At 40.5% G+C, this 19828-nt stretch overlaps 2 protein-coding genes across 4 annotated transcripts in view; one reads left to right on the top strand and one right to left on the bottom strand.

The window, feature by feature from the left end:
* The window catches only part of LOC127516283 (uncharacterized), a 344148-nt gene that overhangs the window by 239734 nt on the left and 84586 nt on the right, over positions 1-19828 (bottom strand). The window lies entirely within an intron of this gene.
* Positions 1-19828, top strand: part of fxr2 (FMR1 autosomal homolog 2) — a 105848-nt gene that overhangs the window by 63786 nt on the left and 22234 nt on the right. For all 3 annotated transcript variants that reach the window (XM_051900714.1, XM_051900713.1, XM_051900712.1), the window contains one exon: positions 11001-11099. In XM_051900714.1, coding sequence (XP_051756674.1) covers positions 11001-11099 — 99 coding nt within the window. The remainder of the gene's footprint in view (positions 1-11000; positions 11100-19828) is intronic.

Genomic DNA, 19828 nt, shown 5'->3' on the forward strand with positions numbered 1-19828 from the left:
CTGGCCAGAGCATCATACATTTTTATTGTCTGCCTCAGCAGATTGTGAACTAAATGGGGAATGTATTGTTACGGGTAACACAACTTTGATGACGGTGGAAGCTACTAAACGTAGACACACTGTGACATTCCCCACACTGTGGACTAGTGTTGTCAAAAGTACCGGTACTTCTGTAGCAAGTCGGTACTGAAATTTTGAAAATGTGACGATACCAGCATTTCTGTAGTACCGGGAGTACCGGGTACTTTCGGTACCCACTGATAGGACTGTGGCAGTATTTACGTGAATATGACACAGTGAGAAACAAAGCTTCGTTTGGCCTACAGAAGAAATGGTTAGCAAATTTAAATGTGACATCGCAGCCATGGAAACATTTTGGTTCATGCCGAATGACAGAGGTACATGAGTCCATACATTTAAGCTTTGTCAGGTTTGTATTATGTTTTAAGAATCGCGATCTGGTCGCCCGATTAGCAGAGAATGTAACAATATTCCACTAGTTATTCCACTGAACATGGAATCTGTTTATTTTCCCAAATCTTCACTCATGCAGGGGATTATAAACGTTTCTTTCTTTCGTTCGCTTTTAGGCCTATTATATTTGCATTCTTTACTGTGGTAAAGTAGAAAAAAACACTGTAGGACAGAAACATTTTTGCTTGCACGTCAATTTCTATTTAACAGTTTGTGCTTGTTATTATACTTTAAGGTGCATCAAGTTTGTTCATTTATGATTAATTTGTGATTAATTAATTAAATTTTTTTTTTTGAGAAAGTTTTGCTTTCTCTGGCAGCGCAAAATCAAACATAGCTTGAATGTCTTGCCCCTGCTGAAGATAAAATTAGCCCTTCAGACCTTTTACAACAAGTGTCAGTTGCATGTAACATCAAGAGATAACATGAAGATATTAAAGAGAAATGGTCTCTTTCCTGCTCATGTCCCACATCCCTCTCAAAGTGCAGAGCGGTAGGCTATATGACGCATCTTTGTGTGGAAATAAAAAAAACGATTGTTTTTAAAATATTTAACTTTCTTATTATTTAGGTTCCCATTATTCACTGATATTTATTTCATAGTTTTACAGGCTGTAGTGTGTTGTTTCACTGACGGAATAGCTAAAATAAACACGCATGTCTATTACAAAATGGATGTTTGAGCATTTGTTTATTTATTTATTTTATGTTTCATAACTTATTTCATTGAGGTATATATACACACGCCCCAAATATTTATATGTATAATTACCATCGTATTTAATGTTTTTAAAATAGGCTAGTTAAATAAAATAGTAAAATAGTTCCAACAGATTTTCCTGTGGTACCGAAATTGGTACAGAGAACCGTAAAATTAATGGTATTGGTACCGACTACTGGAATTTTGGTACTGTGACAACACTACTGTGGACATTAATTATCAATTGTCTAATGTCAGTTGCCATGAATAAAATGGATAAAATAGATTAGTTTAGAATAATCACATAGACCTAGGCCTGCAGTTGAGAGAGCCCATTTTAATTTCTCAAATGCAATTTGTCATTAATTGCGCAATTACTATTTTCAAACTTTTTGTTGTTACTCATACTTAGAAGAAGATAGGAAATCTCCACACAATCTTGGATCCATGGACAAATAACATTTCCATCTCATATCCCTGGTGCAGCATTTGTGATTTCAAAAATGTGGAGTCTTAGTTATTTATAAAAAAAAAAAAAAAAAATTGCATGCTGAGAAACTGCTAATAAAAAGCCAAAAAAAAAAAAGTGTTCAAGGGAAATTTTACATATCTTTCTAATTTGACATGCAATATCTCATGAAGGAAATAAGTAAGGGGGATAATTCTTTTTTGGTGATGTTCCTCTATATGTGAGTTGCATCTGATTTCAATTTTGTGGTGATAGCATAAAATAATCAAAAGTTACAGCATTTGGAACCAAGGTAGCCTTTTTGTTTAACCCTTGATGCCCCCTAATGGGCATTTCTAAAACCGTTCCTTCACGAGGAATATCTCCTGATTGACGGAAGGGATTGTTGATTTTGGACTCATTTCAATCGGGAGCATCCACTGTAAGTAATGATGTGCCATTTTCTACAATCTATGCAAAGTGTCGTAATTTGTCGTAATTCCGTGAGGAATATCCTGTGATTGACTTAATTATGTTGATGTTGGACTCATTTTAATCATGAGAATCTGCAAATTTCCACAATCGGAGCATGTTTCCCGAGCAAAAAAGTGACACAAATGCCACATCGGTATATCATTTACATATGGGTCTTGCAGTACTTCACATACAAAAACTCACTCAAGTTTAGTCAAAGCCCAAAAGGTTTCCGTGAGACCTTTCAAATGACATGTGACACATGATTATCTGAGCTGTATGTTTTTGACACATTGCAGTACATAGTACAAAAAAAAATTCATAAATTATGAAAACATTTATTTTTCAGCAAATAACTCAGTGCTCCTTAGGAGTTAATCAAATTGGTTACATTCATTGTAAAGTTCAGACTCTAAGCTTTCAAATGACACATTTTGTGTTGATCAAGGCAGTAGTTTTGAAAAATTAATTTTTTATTTATTTATTTATTTATTTATTTTTTTGTAGCTAGGCGGTGCCCACAGGCGGAACACTCTGGTTTAGCGGAATGACTCTGCACTCATTAAGAGTTGAACAAAAATGTTGGATGCATTAGCTGAGTTTCTAAGCTTTAAAATGATACCTATTTTGTGTTATTCCTGTCAGTAGTTGCTTAGTTAGGGCCCGAGCACCGATGGTGTGAGGACCCTATTGTAATTGCTCAGTCAATTCTTCTTCTCCGAAATGAATCGCATTTTTGAGGGCCTAAACATGCTCATGCAGAAGTGGTGAAAATTTACATATGATATGGGTTTCAGAATTAGATGTCAAAATGGCTCAATAGCGCCACATACAAAATTTCAATTAAGCGTTCTTCACGCTTTGTTTCACGTACAAGTATGAAATTCGGTAGACACATGTAACAGCCCAATACCTACTAAAAAGTCCCTGGGAGCAAAATCTGAAAACCCAACAGGAAGTGAGATATTTTGAATTTTCTGTGCAACATTTTTGCGGATTTTATCAGATTCCTAGAGATTTTATCAGATAAACATCATATTTGGTCAGTCTAATCTAAAGGCCTTTGTGACGTTAAATTGCTAAGATGTTGAGTTTTCACCGAAGGGTGTCCGTGGTGTCCTGATAAAATTTGATGTTTCGCCGTGAAACAGGAAGTTGTTGTAACTCAGGCATACAATGTCCGATCTTCCCCAAACTTTACATGTTTTATTAGAGTCCTGGCCTGAAGACATCTACATGCCAATATTCAGTTAGTCATAGCGCCACCTGTTGGCAACAGGAAATTGCATGCTTTACACTGTAATTTGCTCCCTAAAACACATTTAAATATGCCATGAAGTACCAAACATGCTAGAAACACGTTAAATCATGCAACACTTGGCTAAGTTCTAATTTATGCGATTAACACCATGAAACAGGAAGTTGTTGTAACTCAGGCATACAATGTCCAATCTGCCCCAAACTTTACATGTTTGAGAGGACTCCTGTTCTGAACACATCTACATGACAATATTCAGTTATAGTAATAGCGCCACCCACTAGCAACAGGAAGTGACGTGTTTAACACTGTGATGAACTACTAGCAAAATACTAAAATATGCAATTGAGTGCTAAACATGCTACAAACATTCTAAAACATGCTAGTGACACTTAGCTGAGTGTTAAAGCATGCTATTATCATCATGAAACAGGAAGTTGTTGTAACTCAAGCATACAATGTCCAGTCTGCCTCAAACTTCACGTTTGATAAGTGCCCTGGCCTAAAGACATCTACATGCCAAAATTTAGTTATTGTCATATTGCCACCAGCTAGTAGCAGGAAGTGTGGCAAATACAAATGACTGACGACGTCCTCCTATATTTATACTTAAATGCATATTGCCCACCGTGCTCTGTTTTCCTAAAGCCACCTGGTGGCGGTGGCATGGGTGCGAGGGCCCTTTCATTGCTGCTTGCTGCTTTAATAATTTGATAATAAATTTTTTCGTGGGGGGTTGTGTACCGCGGACGGTACACTTAGGGCTTAAGGGGTTAAATCTAGAAAATTACCTTTAAACGAAATGGAGTGACAAATTGTTGCTTTTCTAGCCACAGTTTTCTCTTTGAACACCTTGTGCCCTATTTCCATTGTCTTTGCCACAGATCTGTGTAGTCAAAAATCTATTTGTCTTTATTCCTAGTTGGTTAATGTAATAAACCTCACTATGCCAAATCCAGCCAGTTTTAAATGATTGGTGAGTCAAACTCCCACTTCTGTTAATGAACTTCCTTTTCTTTCATTAAGATGTACAGAAAGGCTGGACTGGTACTTATTGAAAGCAGGTTCAGAATGTCAGTTTAACAGAGAATACAAAGAACTGCTGTGAGACCAGTGAATAAATGAAAGGAATGAAGATATGGTAATTAACAGAATTTTAAGCGGTCTCTGTAGTGATCGTTGAGATGCAGCACCTGCCCACAAGGGAGAGAATGGAAGTCCTTCTGTGTTCTGTGTAGATCATCAGTCAGTTTAACTTGTTGGGCTGTTGCATTGGATCGTCAGCCAGTGATGGCACTCAAAGGCCTGGTGTTGTGGTGTATGAGCTCTGTTGTTTCTCTGCCTCTCCTCAGTCTGGCTTTTGATCGATCCTGCTATAAAATTGCATAATGCATGGCCAAATTGTCCTTAAGAAAAGTCTAAAGTTAAAGTTTAACCTTTTCCTGCGCTAGGGATGCAGCGATTAACCGATATCACAATTAACCACGATTTAAAACATCACAGTTAATTAATCATAAAGGCTCTGCTACACCGAGTGTTTCTGTTGCATGGAACTGTTGCAACTTGCACAAAATGAAAACAAAGTTACACTAGCGGTGCACCAGCTTAAAGTCCCGTGCTTGTCAGAGACACGGAGGTTACTACTCTACACACTAGATCAGTGGTTCTCAACCGGTGGGGCGCGCCCCCCCAGGGGGGCGAGGACACTCTCCCGGGGGGGCGCGAGTAGGCTACAGGATGGGAGGAAAAAAAACCTGAAAGAAAAAAAAAATGCAAATTTTTTTTTATCACTAAACTACTGTCATAAAAAGTTATAGTTTTGTATATACATAACTCCTGAATAAAATTAAAATGTGTTTGGACTGATTTAAAAAAAAAAAAGTTTTGAACAAATTTAATTGGTTTGTCGATAGTGAGCGCAAATGCAGGTGATAAGCGGTTTTATTAAGCGAGTCATTAAGTCGTTCATTCACGATTCGTTCAAACGGCCGATTCATCAAGAATGAGACAGATGTTTGTGAATGGGTCATTGAATCTTTGACTCAAACGATTTGTTCAAAACACTGAATCATTCAAAACACGATTGAGTGTTGCTGTGAGATGAGCTATGTTGTGATCTTTGTTTGGATTCATCGGATCTATTTTCGCTGCTAAAATAGACCAAAACAGTCATTATTTCGTCTAAAATGTAAGTGACTTAATATTAACTTGTTTGTTGAACTGTCATATCAGTGTCACATTTTCAATCGCGAGGTGATGGTAAATTAAGTGATGGTCAATTGTCAGCTCTCTTGGTCGTCAGGTCGTGTGATGTATGTTGCTGAACTGTATTCAAATGTTATAAATATAAAAACACCACATTTTGAAATTTAACTGCAGTATGTCAATTTAGTTTATTTGTGTGTGCTGCGCTCATAGACTTTAGAAAACGGTGCTCATTTGTTTGATTTCTCCTCGAGAAGCTGCGCAAGCCTCAAAAGTTTAAGGTCCTTGCACCCTGACTGAGTCCGAAACTGTCGTATTCGTTTTTTCATATTCGTCATTTGGTGGCTCTCAATTGTCAAAAACACCCCTCCAAATATTTGGGGCGGCCCAGCTTGCATAAGGTTGAGAACCCCTGCACTAGATTAACTATGGCAGAGGGACCAAACAGCGAAGCTTTATTTTCACCAAAGAACCCCACCACCATTTTAACCATTTTGTAGTATTCACAAACATTTCATGGCCCCCATAATATTTTGTTGTATGAATATCTGAACATACATTATATCAAAAGAAAGAACAGAGCCTCTGCTTTTAAACACAAATAATCCATTTTATTCTAGCTTAATGTACATGTAAAACACAGATTGAGTAACGTTAGATCGAGTCCATAAACACCCCCCAAAGCCTATAAAGTCCTATAGCTCGTCCTGAGTCGATATTTCATTCAGTAATGTTAGGCACTTTTCGTTTATATGAGGTTTAATGCTGATGATCGCGTTATTTTTCATATGCAATCTGCTTTCATGTGAGATCGCTAGTTTCTGCTGCTGCTTCGCCTGTGTTTTGGTCTGGAGATACTGCACTCGTTCAGGAGATGCGTACTAGCGCCTCCTACCGTATAACAGTGAAAACACATTAATTGTGATTAATTATCCCTGTTATAGTATTATGTTCAAGTTTAAAAAAAAATAAATAAATTTTCACCATGTTTCCAAGTTCTCAGGTCCAAAAGAATTGTAAAAAGAATGCACAATCTGAAATCACTAAATACTTTTGTGATCTATTTCCATTTGTTATTTTCAAAAGAGAAATACTGACATGAATGTTTACTACGGTGACCGGGAGGGGACATGTTTTGTTCACCTAGTTTTACATATAAACTCGTAGGAACGTGATAAGTCATGGCCACGAGATCATTTTGTAACGTAAGGTAACGACATCCTTATGTCTTGGCCACGTGATGTAAAGTCGTGGCCTCGAGGTGATATGGCGAGGGAACGATATATTTTTCTTGTGGCTACGAGTTAAATGTGTAAACAATCTGCGCGACCATAGCAACTTGGAATTATCAGAAATGGATGACTATAATAATATTTATTTTTAATTAAGAAAATGCGAATTAAGAAATGATTATATTAACATATTGCATATTATATTGTATTGCGCGTGATGTTGCCTAGACAGCAATGAAGTTTATCAATAAATGTTAAAAGAATATGCCTTGTACATTTTTAATCCCATCCAACCAACACTGATCGTTTTATTTTATTTTTAAAATGTATTTAATATTTTTATATTATTATTAATTACATTTAGCTATCCATTGTAAATATATAGGCCTAATTTGCTTTATTTTCCCTTTCATTTCCCATATCTCTGTATCTAACATTCTGTACCTTATGTATTTTGTAAATACTGTAAATGCCCGATCATGTCAAAGTTTTGACTATATGACTGTATTTCTGTAGACCTACAGTAGCTTAAATGAGCGTCTGTTTTCACTTGTAACGTTAGCCCCTCGTGCCCATGACAGCATTTGAATGAGGTTCAAAAATGTGTTATTAATAGGCTATAGCCTTTGTTGAAAGAATATTTTGTTTATTATTTGTATATAGCGTAGGCTATATAAAAGCTTTGATTTGATTTCTGTAGGTGCACGGGAATTTTACAGGAAGTTCATTAACAGGAATTTAACATATTAGGCTATATATTTCATTTTATTTAGGCTAGGTTTAATAGGCATAATAAAAAATAAATAAATATACGATCAGTGAATGGATTAAAAAGGCTGTGAGATGGGATGGATAAAATGTTTTCTTGTAGGCCTATATTTTATGTTCTTACATAGGCTATCCTTTTATCATTATTATTATTAACAAACTTCGTTCGAATGCTGTCAACATCGCGTGCAATACAATAGCCTATAATATGTTAATATAATCATTTCTTAATTCCGCGTTTTTTGTTAATTAAAAATAAACATTATTATAGTCTTGTCCATTTCTGATAATTCCAGGTTGCTATGGTTATGCAGGTTGTTTACACAGTTAAATCGTGGCATTTTCACTTAGGGGTGTACTCACTTTTGTGGCCAGCGGTTTAGACATTAATGGCTGTGTTGAGTTATTTTGAGGGGACAGCAAATTTTACACTGTTATACAAGCTGTACACTCACTACTTTTACATTGTAGCAAAGTGTCATTTCTTCAGTGTTGTCACATGAAAAGATATAATAAAATATTTACAAAAATGTGAGGGGTGTACTCACTTCTGTGAGATACTGTATGAGCATAGTAACTTTAGCACTTCTAACTCCAACATATATGACAAGTTGCTTTTTGCAGGAACAAAGTTTTATTGACCGCTTGCTGGGAGCACTCAATCACAACAACTAAAATACTTAAAACAAATACCACTTTGGTTGAATTCAACCATAATCACTGCCCTTAATAGCCAAGGGCTATCATTGTCTTAACAGAATCCAAAATTCAATTTCACATTCGATTTCACTTTTTTAATTAATTTAGAAGCATTTGTAAGGAAAAGTATGGAGTCCATCCTACCTTAACCCTCTGGGGTCTGAGGATTTTTGGGGCCCAAGAAAACTTTTGACATGCTTTGACTTTTGTGCTTTTTTTTTTCAGTTGTTTATAAACGTATTAATGGCAAAAGTGTCATTACTCTGTATTCAGCATGAACTAGGCTACCATAATATGCAAAGCTGAATTTTCATCATTCAATGTGAAAGTTTTGTTGTGGCACTTCACATACTGGCCAATTAATTTGCAATTTAATGCGTTGCTAGCACATTTTATTTCAGTATTTATTAAATATTTCTGTCGATTTCACTCATCTCAGTATAGCAATATAGTTTGGGAAAAGCCAATATTGCATGTTTACTAATGTAAGTTATGTGTAGTAAACAAAACCGCACATCTACACCATTCATACATAGACACACAGAACATGCAGGATTCAGATTTAAACTGTCTTTTTGCAGTTTAATATTCAGACACTATATCGCGATTAGAGTAAAGGATTTAAGAATACAGAACTTGCCATTCACAATCCTCTGCTTGATCCTCAAAATGGAACTGAAACCAGTCGTACTCTTCCTCGGAGGTAAATTCTTCCAACATTATTCTTCACCGCATCTCAAATCGATGAAAAGTACATAAATCTGACTAAACTTGATGCATTGTTTTTGAGTTGATTACAGCGGGTGGCGTTGACTGTTTACATGGATCACCTCAGAATTTGCGTTTGAATGCTGCGTACTCTCCGTGGGCGTGGAAACATTAGCATATAATAAGGTAACTCATGAGTGACTGACATCTCTCTCTTTTCAAACAGATTACACAAATAGTCTCTGTTTGTGTAATCTGTTTGAAAAGAGAGATGTCAGTCGTTCAGGAGTCACCTCATGGCAGCCCTGACATTTTAACGCTTGGGACATATGTCGCATGTTTGTGTGATAAGTATTCTCTAAGTTATTTTCCTGAGGAGTATCAGAATGGACTTCATTCAGATAGAGATGCCAGATCGCGCATCATGTTACTTCTCTTTATTTTGCAAAAAGCACAACATTTTGTATTTACCGAGAGTGCACACAAATAAAAGTAGACATTCTGTAGTTTCATTTGATGTATTACTTTTGTCTGTATGAAAAAAAAAAATTGAGTATTTTCAGTCAATAAAATAAGCCAGTGCGTTTCCCGACCCCTGAGTGTTAAGTCCTTTTAGCCTGTCCAGGAATGGTCCCTCTGTCGAACAGGGATCTGCAGTCTGGCAGAATGAAGACAAGTTCCTTGTCCCCATCCATCGACAGAGAGAGATTCCGAGGATTCCTGGCTGGCTCGCCAAATTGTGGTAGATTTTCTCCTACGCACCTGACTTTACCTGGGTCATCTCCAATCAACGCCCCAAAACGCCTATAGTTGACGCTTCATTAACAAATGAATAAGGTAGGGCTGCACGATTAATCGCACGATTAGAAAAATAACATTGAAATTGCGCTTAAACAATTTGGCTTAGTGCAATTTATGAAATTGCAAAGGCTGTGATTATTTTTTTATTTTTTTGTATGCGCAGCTTGTCAATGAAGTATGGCTCCAAATGCTTCTCAAATGAAATCTGAAAGCAATGCGAGCTTTAGTCACTTATGTGCATTTGAAAAAGCACCACGTGTCAAACATCTTTCGAAATTAAGCGTTTATTAACATCTTGTCCAACAAAAGACACCATTTTAATAACATGTTTTTACTCCAAACTCACTTCATAACAACAGTTGAGCATCCTTCTGTGAGATGATGTGGCTTCTTACACAGAATAAGGCAGTCATGTGTTTATTAGTCATGTTTAATCAAAGCGTTTATTTAGCTACAATGATGGTATGATGCCCATAGGGATTTCCTGGAATGACATGTCATCTACTTCTGTGGCAGGGCATATTTGGAGTTTCTGTGCAAGAGCACCCTCTGGCTTTCAGATGAAGAAGCATTTACTAGTGATCACAGAGCCGTACAGCACTGACAAGCTGTGCTTAAAATAATCCCCAGCCTTTGCCAAATCACGTGCAGTTTAATTGTGATTAAACGTGCAGACCTAGAATAAGGTCTCTAGTGTTCACTAACTTGCAAAAACCCAGACAGACTCCAGACTATGCCTTAGAATATGCTTTAATCACATCCGGAGGACCTCATATCAGTCACAGAGAATCTCACTGACAAAAAGAATACAACAGTTTATATAGGATAGGAGCATGGCAAAGCATTCTACAATATGATTATAGAATGTTACTTCTGTTACTAGGTAAAGATCTGCCCAAATCATGTTTATTAGTTAGTTGGTTACTCAATATCATGGGGCTATTATATTTATATAGTTGTCTAGCTGTCCCTAAGTTTCATTTCCTCTTTTCTTATATTTGGACATGATTCAGACAAACACTGTCTTAGGCCCAAGGTTTGAGGACATTTTAGCTTTCAAAAGCATACAAATTATGAGTTGTTCCTGCAAGGAAAAAGAAATGTTTATGATTAATTTAAAAATTCCATCACAGGTCACAAAGAATCATCAAAGGAAACTGCCTCAGAAGATAAACTGAAAACAAATTGGTCCCCTTGCATCTCATGCTCTTTGTCTTTCCTCATTTCTCTCAGAAGAGGAAGGCAGACCCCAGCGCCGCAATAGAAGCCGCCGTCGCCGTAACCGTGGCAACCGTCCTGAGGGAGGCTCTACCAGCCGTGACAGACAGCCAGGTGAGAGATTGGGAAGGGGTCAAGATGCAGGAAGAAGGGACTAAAGAAGAGAAGTTTTGAGAAAGAATGGGATTGGGTTGGATTGTGTTGCTGACCAGATTCAATCTTGCATCACCAGCATGAGCACCAGGGCTTATTTTTTATTTTTTATTTTTGTACCTTTGTAGTATTCAAGATTTTTTTTTTTTTAAACAGGACTGTTATAAAATATTTGCTGGTATGATACCAGATAGAGGTCTGCACAAGCTTTAAAGGGATAGTTCACCCAAAAATGAGAATTTGATGTTTATCTGCTTACCCCCAGGGCATCCAAGATGGAGGTGACTTTGTTTCTTCAGTAGAACACAAATTATGATTTTTAACTCCAACCTTTGCGGTCTCAGTCGTATAATGCTTGTCAATGGTAACTCCATCTATAAGAGTCAAAAACATGCACAGACAAATTCAAATTAAACCCTGCGGCTCGTGACGACACAAAACGATCGGTTTGTGCAAGAAACAGAACAGTATTTATATAATTTTTCACCTCTAAAACACCACTGTGTCCAACTGTCTTGCGCATCCGGTTGGTGAGGTCTGAACGCGCTCTGACAACGGAAGTGATGTCTTGCACTCATTGAAGTATAAGCGCGAGACATGACTTCCGTCATCAGAACACGTTTTTAGACCTCACCAACTGGATGCGCAAGGCAGTTGGACATAGTGGTGTTGTAGAGGTGAAAATTATATAAATACTGTTCGGTTTCTCGCACAAACCGATCGTTTCGTGTCTTAGGACATCAATGTGTCGTCACGAGCCGCAGGGTTTAATTTGGATTTGTCTGTGCATGTTTTTTGACTCTTATAGATGGAGTTACCATTGACAAGCATCATACGACTGACAGACCGCAACGGTTGGAGTTAAAAAATCATCATTTGTGTTCTACTGAAGAAACAAAGTCACCTACATCTTGGATGCCCTGGGGGTAAGCAGATAAACGTCAAATTTTCATTTTTGGGTGAATTATCCCTTTAAACTGAAGCCAAAAGCCCTGGCCCGTCCCCGAGATCATTTAACCCGAACCCGATCTGAACATGGAGTGCGTTTCTAACAGAAAATAACTTTTTGCAAATATGCTGGAACGATCAGTAAACAAATACATGTAAACAAACACAGTTTCATCAAGACACAGCGGCCCTCTCAGCAGTCAGCACACCAGAGGAAAGGAGAAAAAGTGCATACTTACCAATTATGAAACTTTGCTGGGTGAAAAGGTGTAATGGTCATATAAAGTCCTCAAACATATAAAGAACTCAAACTTTAACAGTGCTGATAGCAACCCAAGAGATCCCGCTCGTCTTCCATGTCGTGTTTTGCATGCCGTCTGCTGAGCACATGCGCAAAATGATTTTGTATAAATTATATATATTCTAAATGTATACTGTATATTCAAAGCTGTTTTGCGCATGTGCTCTCATGCGCTCTTTTGGTATATGTAGTGTGTGGTTTTTTTTTTTTTTTGGTTTTTTTTTGGCTACAAACCTGAACCTGAAGCTATTTATAAAACATTAACCCGAACCCAACACGAAACCTGCAAGTGTTTTGGGACCCGTCAGGCTTGGGTCGGGTAGCAGACCTCTAATATGTGGTGTATGTGAAATTTTTATATTTGAATTTATTCAATTTTATTATTTTATTGATCTTTTATTCACTTCTTTTGTTAATTTTTCCTTTTTATGGATCTTATTAATCTTTTCTTTATGAATTCTTTTTTAAGCTTTGTTTCATGATGTTTCCTGTACATGTTATTGATTTCTTTGGGTGTATTTTCCATCAGAATTGTTGATTACGTGATGTAGATTGGTATCAAAATGTTTGTTTACATCTCTGCAGATATGAGAATGCAAGATCTGTGATATTCTCTTAAAGGTCTTAAAGGTTCCGTATTCCGTGTGCCTTACAGGCAGTGGTGGCAAAGCACTGAATGGGGCACCGCCTGTGCATAGTGAACAGCTTTCAGATACGACTTTCTTCTTTTCTTTATAGTTCATTCGAGGCAGTTTATAATGACAAATGTCGAGAGCGCACATGTCTTATTTTGCCTAGGGCACCAAATAAACCAGAACCACTACTGCTTAGATCTGCTAGGGTACACTTTGTCTTGAGTGCATCATTAAATGGTTGAAGCAAAAGAAGTACAAGAACTTCAGTGGGTACTTTCCCCTAGTCTCTTCCTGTTACATAGGCACAGCATATAAAAAGTTTCAAAAGACTTGTGGCTTCTTTTCTTCCCCTCTGTGCATTCTGCAAATGTCTTCTTTTAGGCCTTTCTTTCTTTATACTTCACAAACTTCATCTGTTAGATACAATACTTTAGATATTATACTTAGTTTTACTTTATACTTAAATCTAAGTATAAGAAGAAAAAAAAAAGATCTTGAAACTTATTTACTATTACAATTTTAATATTAACTAGATTCATTTGTTTGTCTCTAATTTAACATTTTATTAAAATGTTATTCCTTATTCAAATTTGATGTCAGACGTAATCATTGCTTGTCTGCCTGGATCTCACTGCATCAATGTGTTAATCTTTAGATTGTAGATTTGTTGCATTTTAATTTGCTGATGTTGCATTGGTTCCCTTGTGATACTACACAAGTACTGCGTCGTTTGTCTTATTATATTATTATTAATAAGACAAGACGCATATGGGGAAAACTCCTTTTTCTCCGATTCTGAAGCCTTTATGCAATCACGCAGTGTTAACTTGCACGGCCATTGGATTGTGAAGTTAAAGTAAATGAACCAATGACAGTGCAGAGTCGTGTGAGCCAATGGTGAGCAAGCCCGCCAAAAGGGGCGGGGTATCAGGCTATACAAGCGGCCGTCTCTTCGCCCCCGAGCCGCCTGCAGCATCGAGCGAATGCACTTCGGTGTATCCTTTTGCAACACAGTTTCAGTTTCTAAAGAGTAAATTTCTGCGACGTTGTTGACAGGCACAGTGAGTGCGTACGATGTCTGTCTAGGAAGTCCCACGCAAAAGCCGCGCTCACTGTGTTTTCACTACTGTGCTCAGTTGAATATGATGTTCTTCCCGACTCAGGCGAGACTCATGGTATATATTCTCCCTAAAAGAGCATTTTCCGACATTTGTTGCAAAATGCTGAATCTGACCGTGTCATTTGCTGGCCACACCCCCGCAAGCCGCGTTCATTAAAAAAGGCGTGAGAGCGAGCCCAATGCTGACAGCGCTCAGCTGAAAATGACATGACGCTCTCCCCTGACTCAGGTAAGACTCTTGGAATATATATTCACTCTAAAAGAGCGTATTTCTCCAGCACTTGTTGTAATATGCCCAGTCTCTGAGCGTGTCGTTTGCCGGCCACACCCCCGCGAGCCGCGTTCATTGAGGGCGTGTGCTCTCACAATGAGAGCGCTACAACGAGCTCAAAACTGACAGCGCTCAGCTGAATATGACATGAAGCTCTCCCCTGACTCAGGTGAGACTCTTGGAATATATTAACACTGAAAGAGCATATCTCTCTAGTGTTTATTAAATGCCGAACTTCTGAGCGCTTCGCTTGCTGGTCTTGCCCCCGCAAGCCGCGTTCATTGAGGGAGTGTGTTCTTACTACAAGAGTGCTAGAACAATCTAAATGCTGACAGCGCTCAGCTAAATATGACATGACGCTCTCCCCTGACTCAGGTGAGACTCATGGTATATATTCACTCTGAAAGAGCATATTTCTCCAGCATTGGTTGTAAAATGCACAATCTCTGAGCGTGTCGTTCGCCGGCCACGCCCCTGTGAGCCGCGTTCATTGAGGGCGTGTGCTCTCACTACAAGAGCAGGAAAACGAGCTCAATGCTGACAGTGCTCAGCTGAATATAACATGACGCTCTCCCCTGACTCAGGTGAGACTCATGCTCTTTCTGTGTTAATATATACCACATCTCTCTGGTGTTTATTAAATGCCAAACCTCTGAGCGCTTCACTTGCCGGCCCCGCCCCTACAAGCTGCTCACTGAGGGAGTGTACTCTCACTACAAGAGTGCTAGAACAAGCTCAATGCTGACAGCGCTCAGCTGAATGACATGACGCTCTCCCCTGACTCAGGTGAGACTCATGGAATATATTAATTCTGAGAAAGCAGATTTCTCTGGTGTTTATCAAATGCTGAATCACTGTGCGCTTTGCTTGCTGGCCCCGCCCCACAAGCCGCATTCACTGACCCAAACAGCCTCGTATGTGTTCCCAGTCGCCCCATTCAATTCTGGGTGCTGGGAAAATGTGTTTATTGCACGCAAAGGGCCCGTTCTAGCTCCCAAGTGTATAACCACTGTGGTAGCGGACAAAATAAAGCACAAACATAAAAAAAAAAGAGCGAAATTCCTCTTCCACCCCATGTGTGCATCACAGTCCCTCACAGCGACCAGAACCTATCCAGCCCCTTGCCACGTGGGCTGAGGCCTGGCAGGCCATCCCCGGAGTGTCAACTTGGGTGCTGAACATAATAAAATGAGGTTATGTACTCCAATTCACTCAACGGGCCCCGTTATTCAACGGCGTGGCCCAGACCTCTGTGGAAAGCAAGGACGTGCACGTCCTGTGTTCCGAGGTGAACACCATGCTGGCAAAAGGAGCCATAGAAGTGGTTCCCCCAGCACTGAGCGAGTCAGGCTTCTACAGCAGGTACTTCCTCGTTCCCAAAAAGGATGGTGGTCTCAGACCCATCCTCGATCTTAGACATCTGAACAGGGCCCTGATAAAGCGCTCATTCAGAATGATCACTTTGAAGCAGATCTTCCAACAAGTACGCCCAGGAGACTGGTTCTGTACCCTGGATCTGAAAGACGCTTATTTTCACATCCAGATAGCCCCCCATTACAGGTGATTCTTGAGATTCGCCTTCGAAGGGGTGGCATTTCAATACACGGTCCTTCCATTCGGGCTATCTCTGGCTCCCCGCACTTTTACGAAGTGCATGGATGCAGCTCTCTCTCCTCTGAGACAGATGGGTTTGCGCATTCTGAACTACCTCGACGACTGGCTTGTGCTGGCCCAGTCGGAGGCGGAGCTAATATCTCACAGAGCCATCATCCTCAACCACTTGGAGTGCTTGGGGCTCAGAGTCAATTTTCCAAAGAGCTTGTTATCTCCCAGCTAACATGTCTCGTTCCTGGGGATAATTTTAGACTCGACCCACATGAGGGCCGTGGTCACTCCAGAGCGATCTCTGGCCATTCATCAGCTCGCGAAAACCTTTACGCCCGGGGCTTCTCTGCCACTCAGAGCATTTCAGAAGATACTAGGTCTAATGAGTTTGGCATCTCCGGCTCTGCAGCTGGGCTTGCTTCATATGCGCCCTCTGCAGTTCTGGCTGAAACCACGGGTCCCACCCCAAGCCTGGCAACGTGGTCGTTGCTCGCTCAAGGTGAACCAGGCGTGTGTCACAACCCTGGCCCCTTGGACGAACCCCTGCTGGTTCGAGCAGGGCGTGGCAATCGGGGCGATAGACAAGAGGAAGGTCGTCTTCACAGATGCCTCCAAGATGGGTTGGGGAGCTCTGTGCGACAGCCGTCCGGCCTTTGATGCTTGGAACGGCCCGGAAAGCGAGCTACATATCAACCGTCTGGAAATGATGGCGGTATATCAAGCTCTCCAGGCTTTCCTTCCTCTCCTGGTGGGACACCACGTCTTGGTCAGGTCAGACAGCATGACGGTGATGTCCTTCAGAAATCATCAGGGCGGTCTCTCTTTAAAGCCCCTCTTCACTCTAGCGAAAACCATCCTAGAGTGGCCCCAGTGCAACCTGCTCTCGTTGAGAGCAGCACATATACAGGGCGTACTGAACACAGAGGCGGACATGTTGTCCCATAGCAACCTTCCCTCAGCGGAATGGTCACTCCACCCCCGCACAGTCCAAAAAATTTGGGACATCTTCGGGAGAGCAGAGGTCGACCTCTTTGCCTCACAAAACAATCATCACTGCTCAATATATTTCTTGAAAGCAAGGGACGCGCTGGCCCACAACTGGCCCAGCCTCCTCCTTTATGCTTTTCCCCCAACCATGGTTCTCTGAGCTATCTCTGCTATCGCCCATGGAGCCATTGCCAATCCCTCTGAGATGGGACCTCCTCTCTCAAGGGAGAGGGACAATATGTCACCCCAGACCCGAGCTGTGGGACCTTCATGTGTGGTTTCTCAATGGGAGCCTGCAAGCCTCCCAGAGAATGTCTTAAACACTCTCTCAAGCTAGAGCTCCATCTACAAGACGTCTCTACTCTCTTAAATGGGCCGTCTTTGCCGCCTGGTGTACAACCCGGGATGAGGACACATTGACTTGTGACCATATCCCAGATATTGTCCTTCCTTCAAGACATAATGGATAGAGCCCGTACTCCCTCTACCCTTAAGGTCTATGTCGCAGCTATAGCAGCCTCTCACGCTCCTATAGCGGGGCAGTCGATAGGGAGAAACAACCTTGTTGTTCGCTTCCTGAAGGGATCCAGGATGTTGAATCCCCCTCGTCCCCTCACAGTTCCTACCTGGGACCTTTCTGTGGTTCTTAGAGGCCTTAAAGGTTCTCCCTTCGAACCAATCCAGACTGCTGACATCGGTTAAGCGTGTGAGAGATTTACAGGTGCTCTCTGTGAGCCCCTCGTGTCTTGAATTCGGGCCTAATGACTCCAAAGTCGTCCTGAAACCAAGACATGGATATGTCCCGAAAGTCTTATCTACCCCCTTTAGGGCGCAGATGGTGGTTCTCTCCGCTCTTCCTCCTTCTCAGGATGAACAGGAGTTGAACCTACTCTGTCCTGTCAGGGTCCTGAGGACTTGCATTGACTATTCCGCCTCCTTTCGTCAGGCGGAACAGCTTTTTGTCTGCTTCGGTAGCCGCACAAAAGGTCTTCCGGTCACGAAGCCCAGGCTTTCCAGATGGATAGTCAACGTTATAGCACTTGCTTACTCCTCCTTGGGCCTTCAATGCCCTTTGGGTGTAAGAGCGCATTCCACGAGAGGTATGGCCTCCTTGTGGGCGTGGTCCTGTGGCGTTTCCATCGCTGACATCGGTGCGGCGGCCGGCTGGTCCTCACCGTCCACATTTGTCAGGTTTTATAATCTAGATGTCCCTGCGCTTCAGACACAGTTCCTTTCTGCATGAGCCTCCCTGCTGTGTCCAGCTTATGGTTTTCCATTACGACCCCGACTACGTCCGGGTGTAACTATGTTCTGTGCCCTCTATATGCTCCTTAGGCCCCACTGGTGCCCTAGTTTATGGGCTTGGGAGGATGACTACAGTGTTTCAGTCCCCGTTGTCTGGGCCATCCTGTCTTATGAGTATCTGTCGCAAGCCCTTTTTCAACTGCTCTGCCCCGATGCTCGGTCATCCCCCTGTGTAGCACTGCGTGATTGTACTGTCCCCATATGCGTCTTGTCTTATTAATAATAATTAATAAGTTAATAATAATATAATAATAAGACGAACGACGCAGTGCTCATGTAGTATCACAAGGGAACGTACTCGGTTCCCAACGTAGCCTCGGTTCCCTTAGATACGGAACGAGTACTGAGTACTTTGCCGTGCTATGCACGAGACACCTCATGCCTTCGCTTCAGTCGAATTAAATCGATTTGCCATGGTGAAACGGCCGCTTGTATAGCCCAGTACCCCGCCCCTTTTGGCAGGCTCAAGCAGGCTCACTCACCATTGGTTTGTTTACTTTAACTTTACGAACCAATGGCCGTGCAGTTAACTCCCTCGGGTCGGCGGTCACGCCGGCGATACCACCTCAGTTTTTTTCTTACCAGTGTGAAAGAGACTCAAAACACTCCATCAATGTTTCACATACAATTAAGAGTTATACACCATTTTAATCTGTGGAATATCTTCTTTTATTTGTGTACACTCAGAGTAAAAACAAAATGTTGTGCTTTTTGCAAAATAAAGAAAACTAACATGATGCGTGATCTGTCGTCTCCCTCTGAACGAAGTCCAATCTGATAGTTCTCAGAAAATGAACTGTAACTTAGTGAATACTAATCACAAAAAATTAGCCTTATGTCTAAAACGTTGAAATGTCAGGTTTTAAATCGTGTAAGTCAAATCAAAACCAAAAATTCTGTGTTTATGTAATATGAAAAGAGACACATGTCAGAAGTCCGTGATTCAGCTCATTATCCGCTAATGCGGCCACGCCCACGGCGCGAGCGCTATTCAGACGCAAATTCTGAGGCAATACATGTATACAACGTCTCAATCGTGTATTTATTGTCTTGAAAAGTGTTTATCTGTATGTTAAAGCCATGGTTAGAGACCTCTGGAAGACATGCCGTTAGTTCCTGGAATGTCCTGTTCTTCTTTAGATTAATTTGTGGACTAAATGTGCACAGAGCGCCCTCCGGCTGCAAGTATGAATTGAAAACACAGTATCCAGCGTTCATAGTGATGACAGTAAATATTGAATAAATATTACTCCGCTGTATAGAAAATTGACATAAACATGAGAATCCATCAATATTTCTCCAAATGTGCATTCTTTTAAGCTAAAAGGCTATATGAAATGCCATAGAGGTAACATGAATGTTCAGACGCTTTGCATCACAGAAATACATTATATTTTAAATTATTTAATAGAATACCATTATTTTAAATTGTAATAATATTTCACAGTATTGCTGTTTTTTCTGTATGTTTGATATATACCATGATGAGCTTGAGATATGATCACAGAGGGTTTGTTC

Source organism: Ctenopharyngodon idella, chromosome 7 (genome assembly GCF_019924925.1).
Source record: "Ctenopharyngodon idella isolate HZGC_01 chromosome 7, HZGC01, whole genome shotgun sequence".
In the NCBI taxonomy this organism is placed as follows: domain Eukaryota; kingdom Metazoa; phylum Chordata; class Actinopteri; order Cypriniformes; family Xenocyprididae; genus Ctenopharyngodon; species Ctenopharyngodon idella.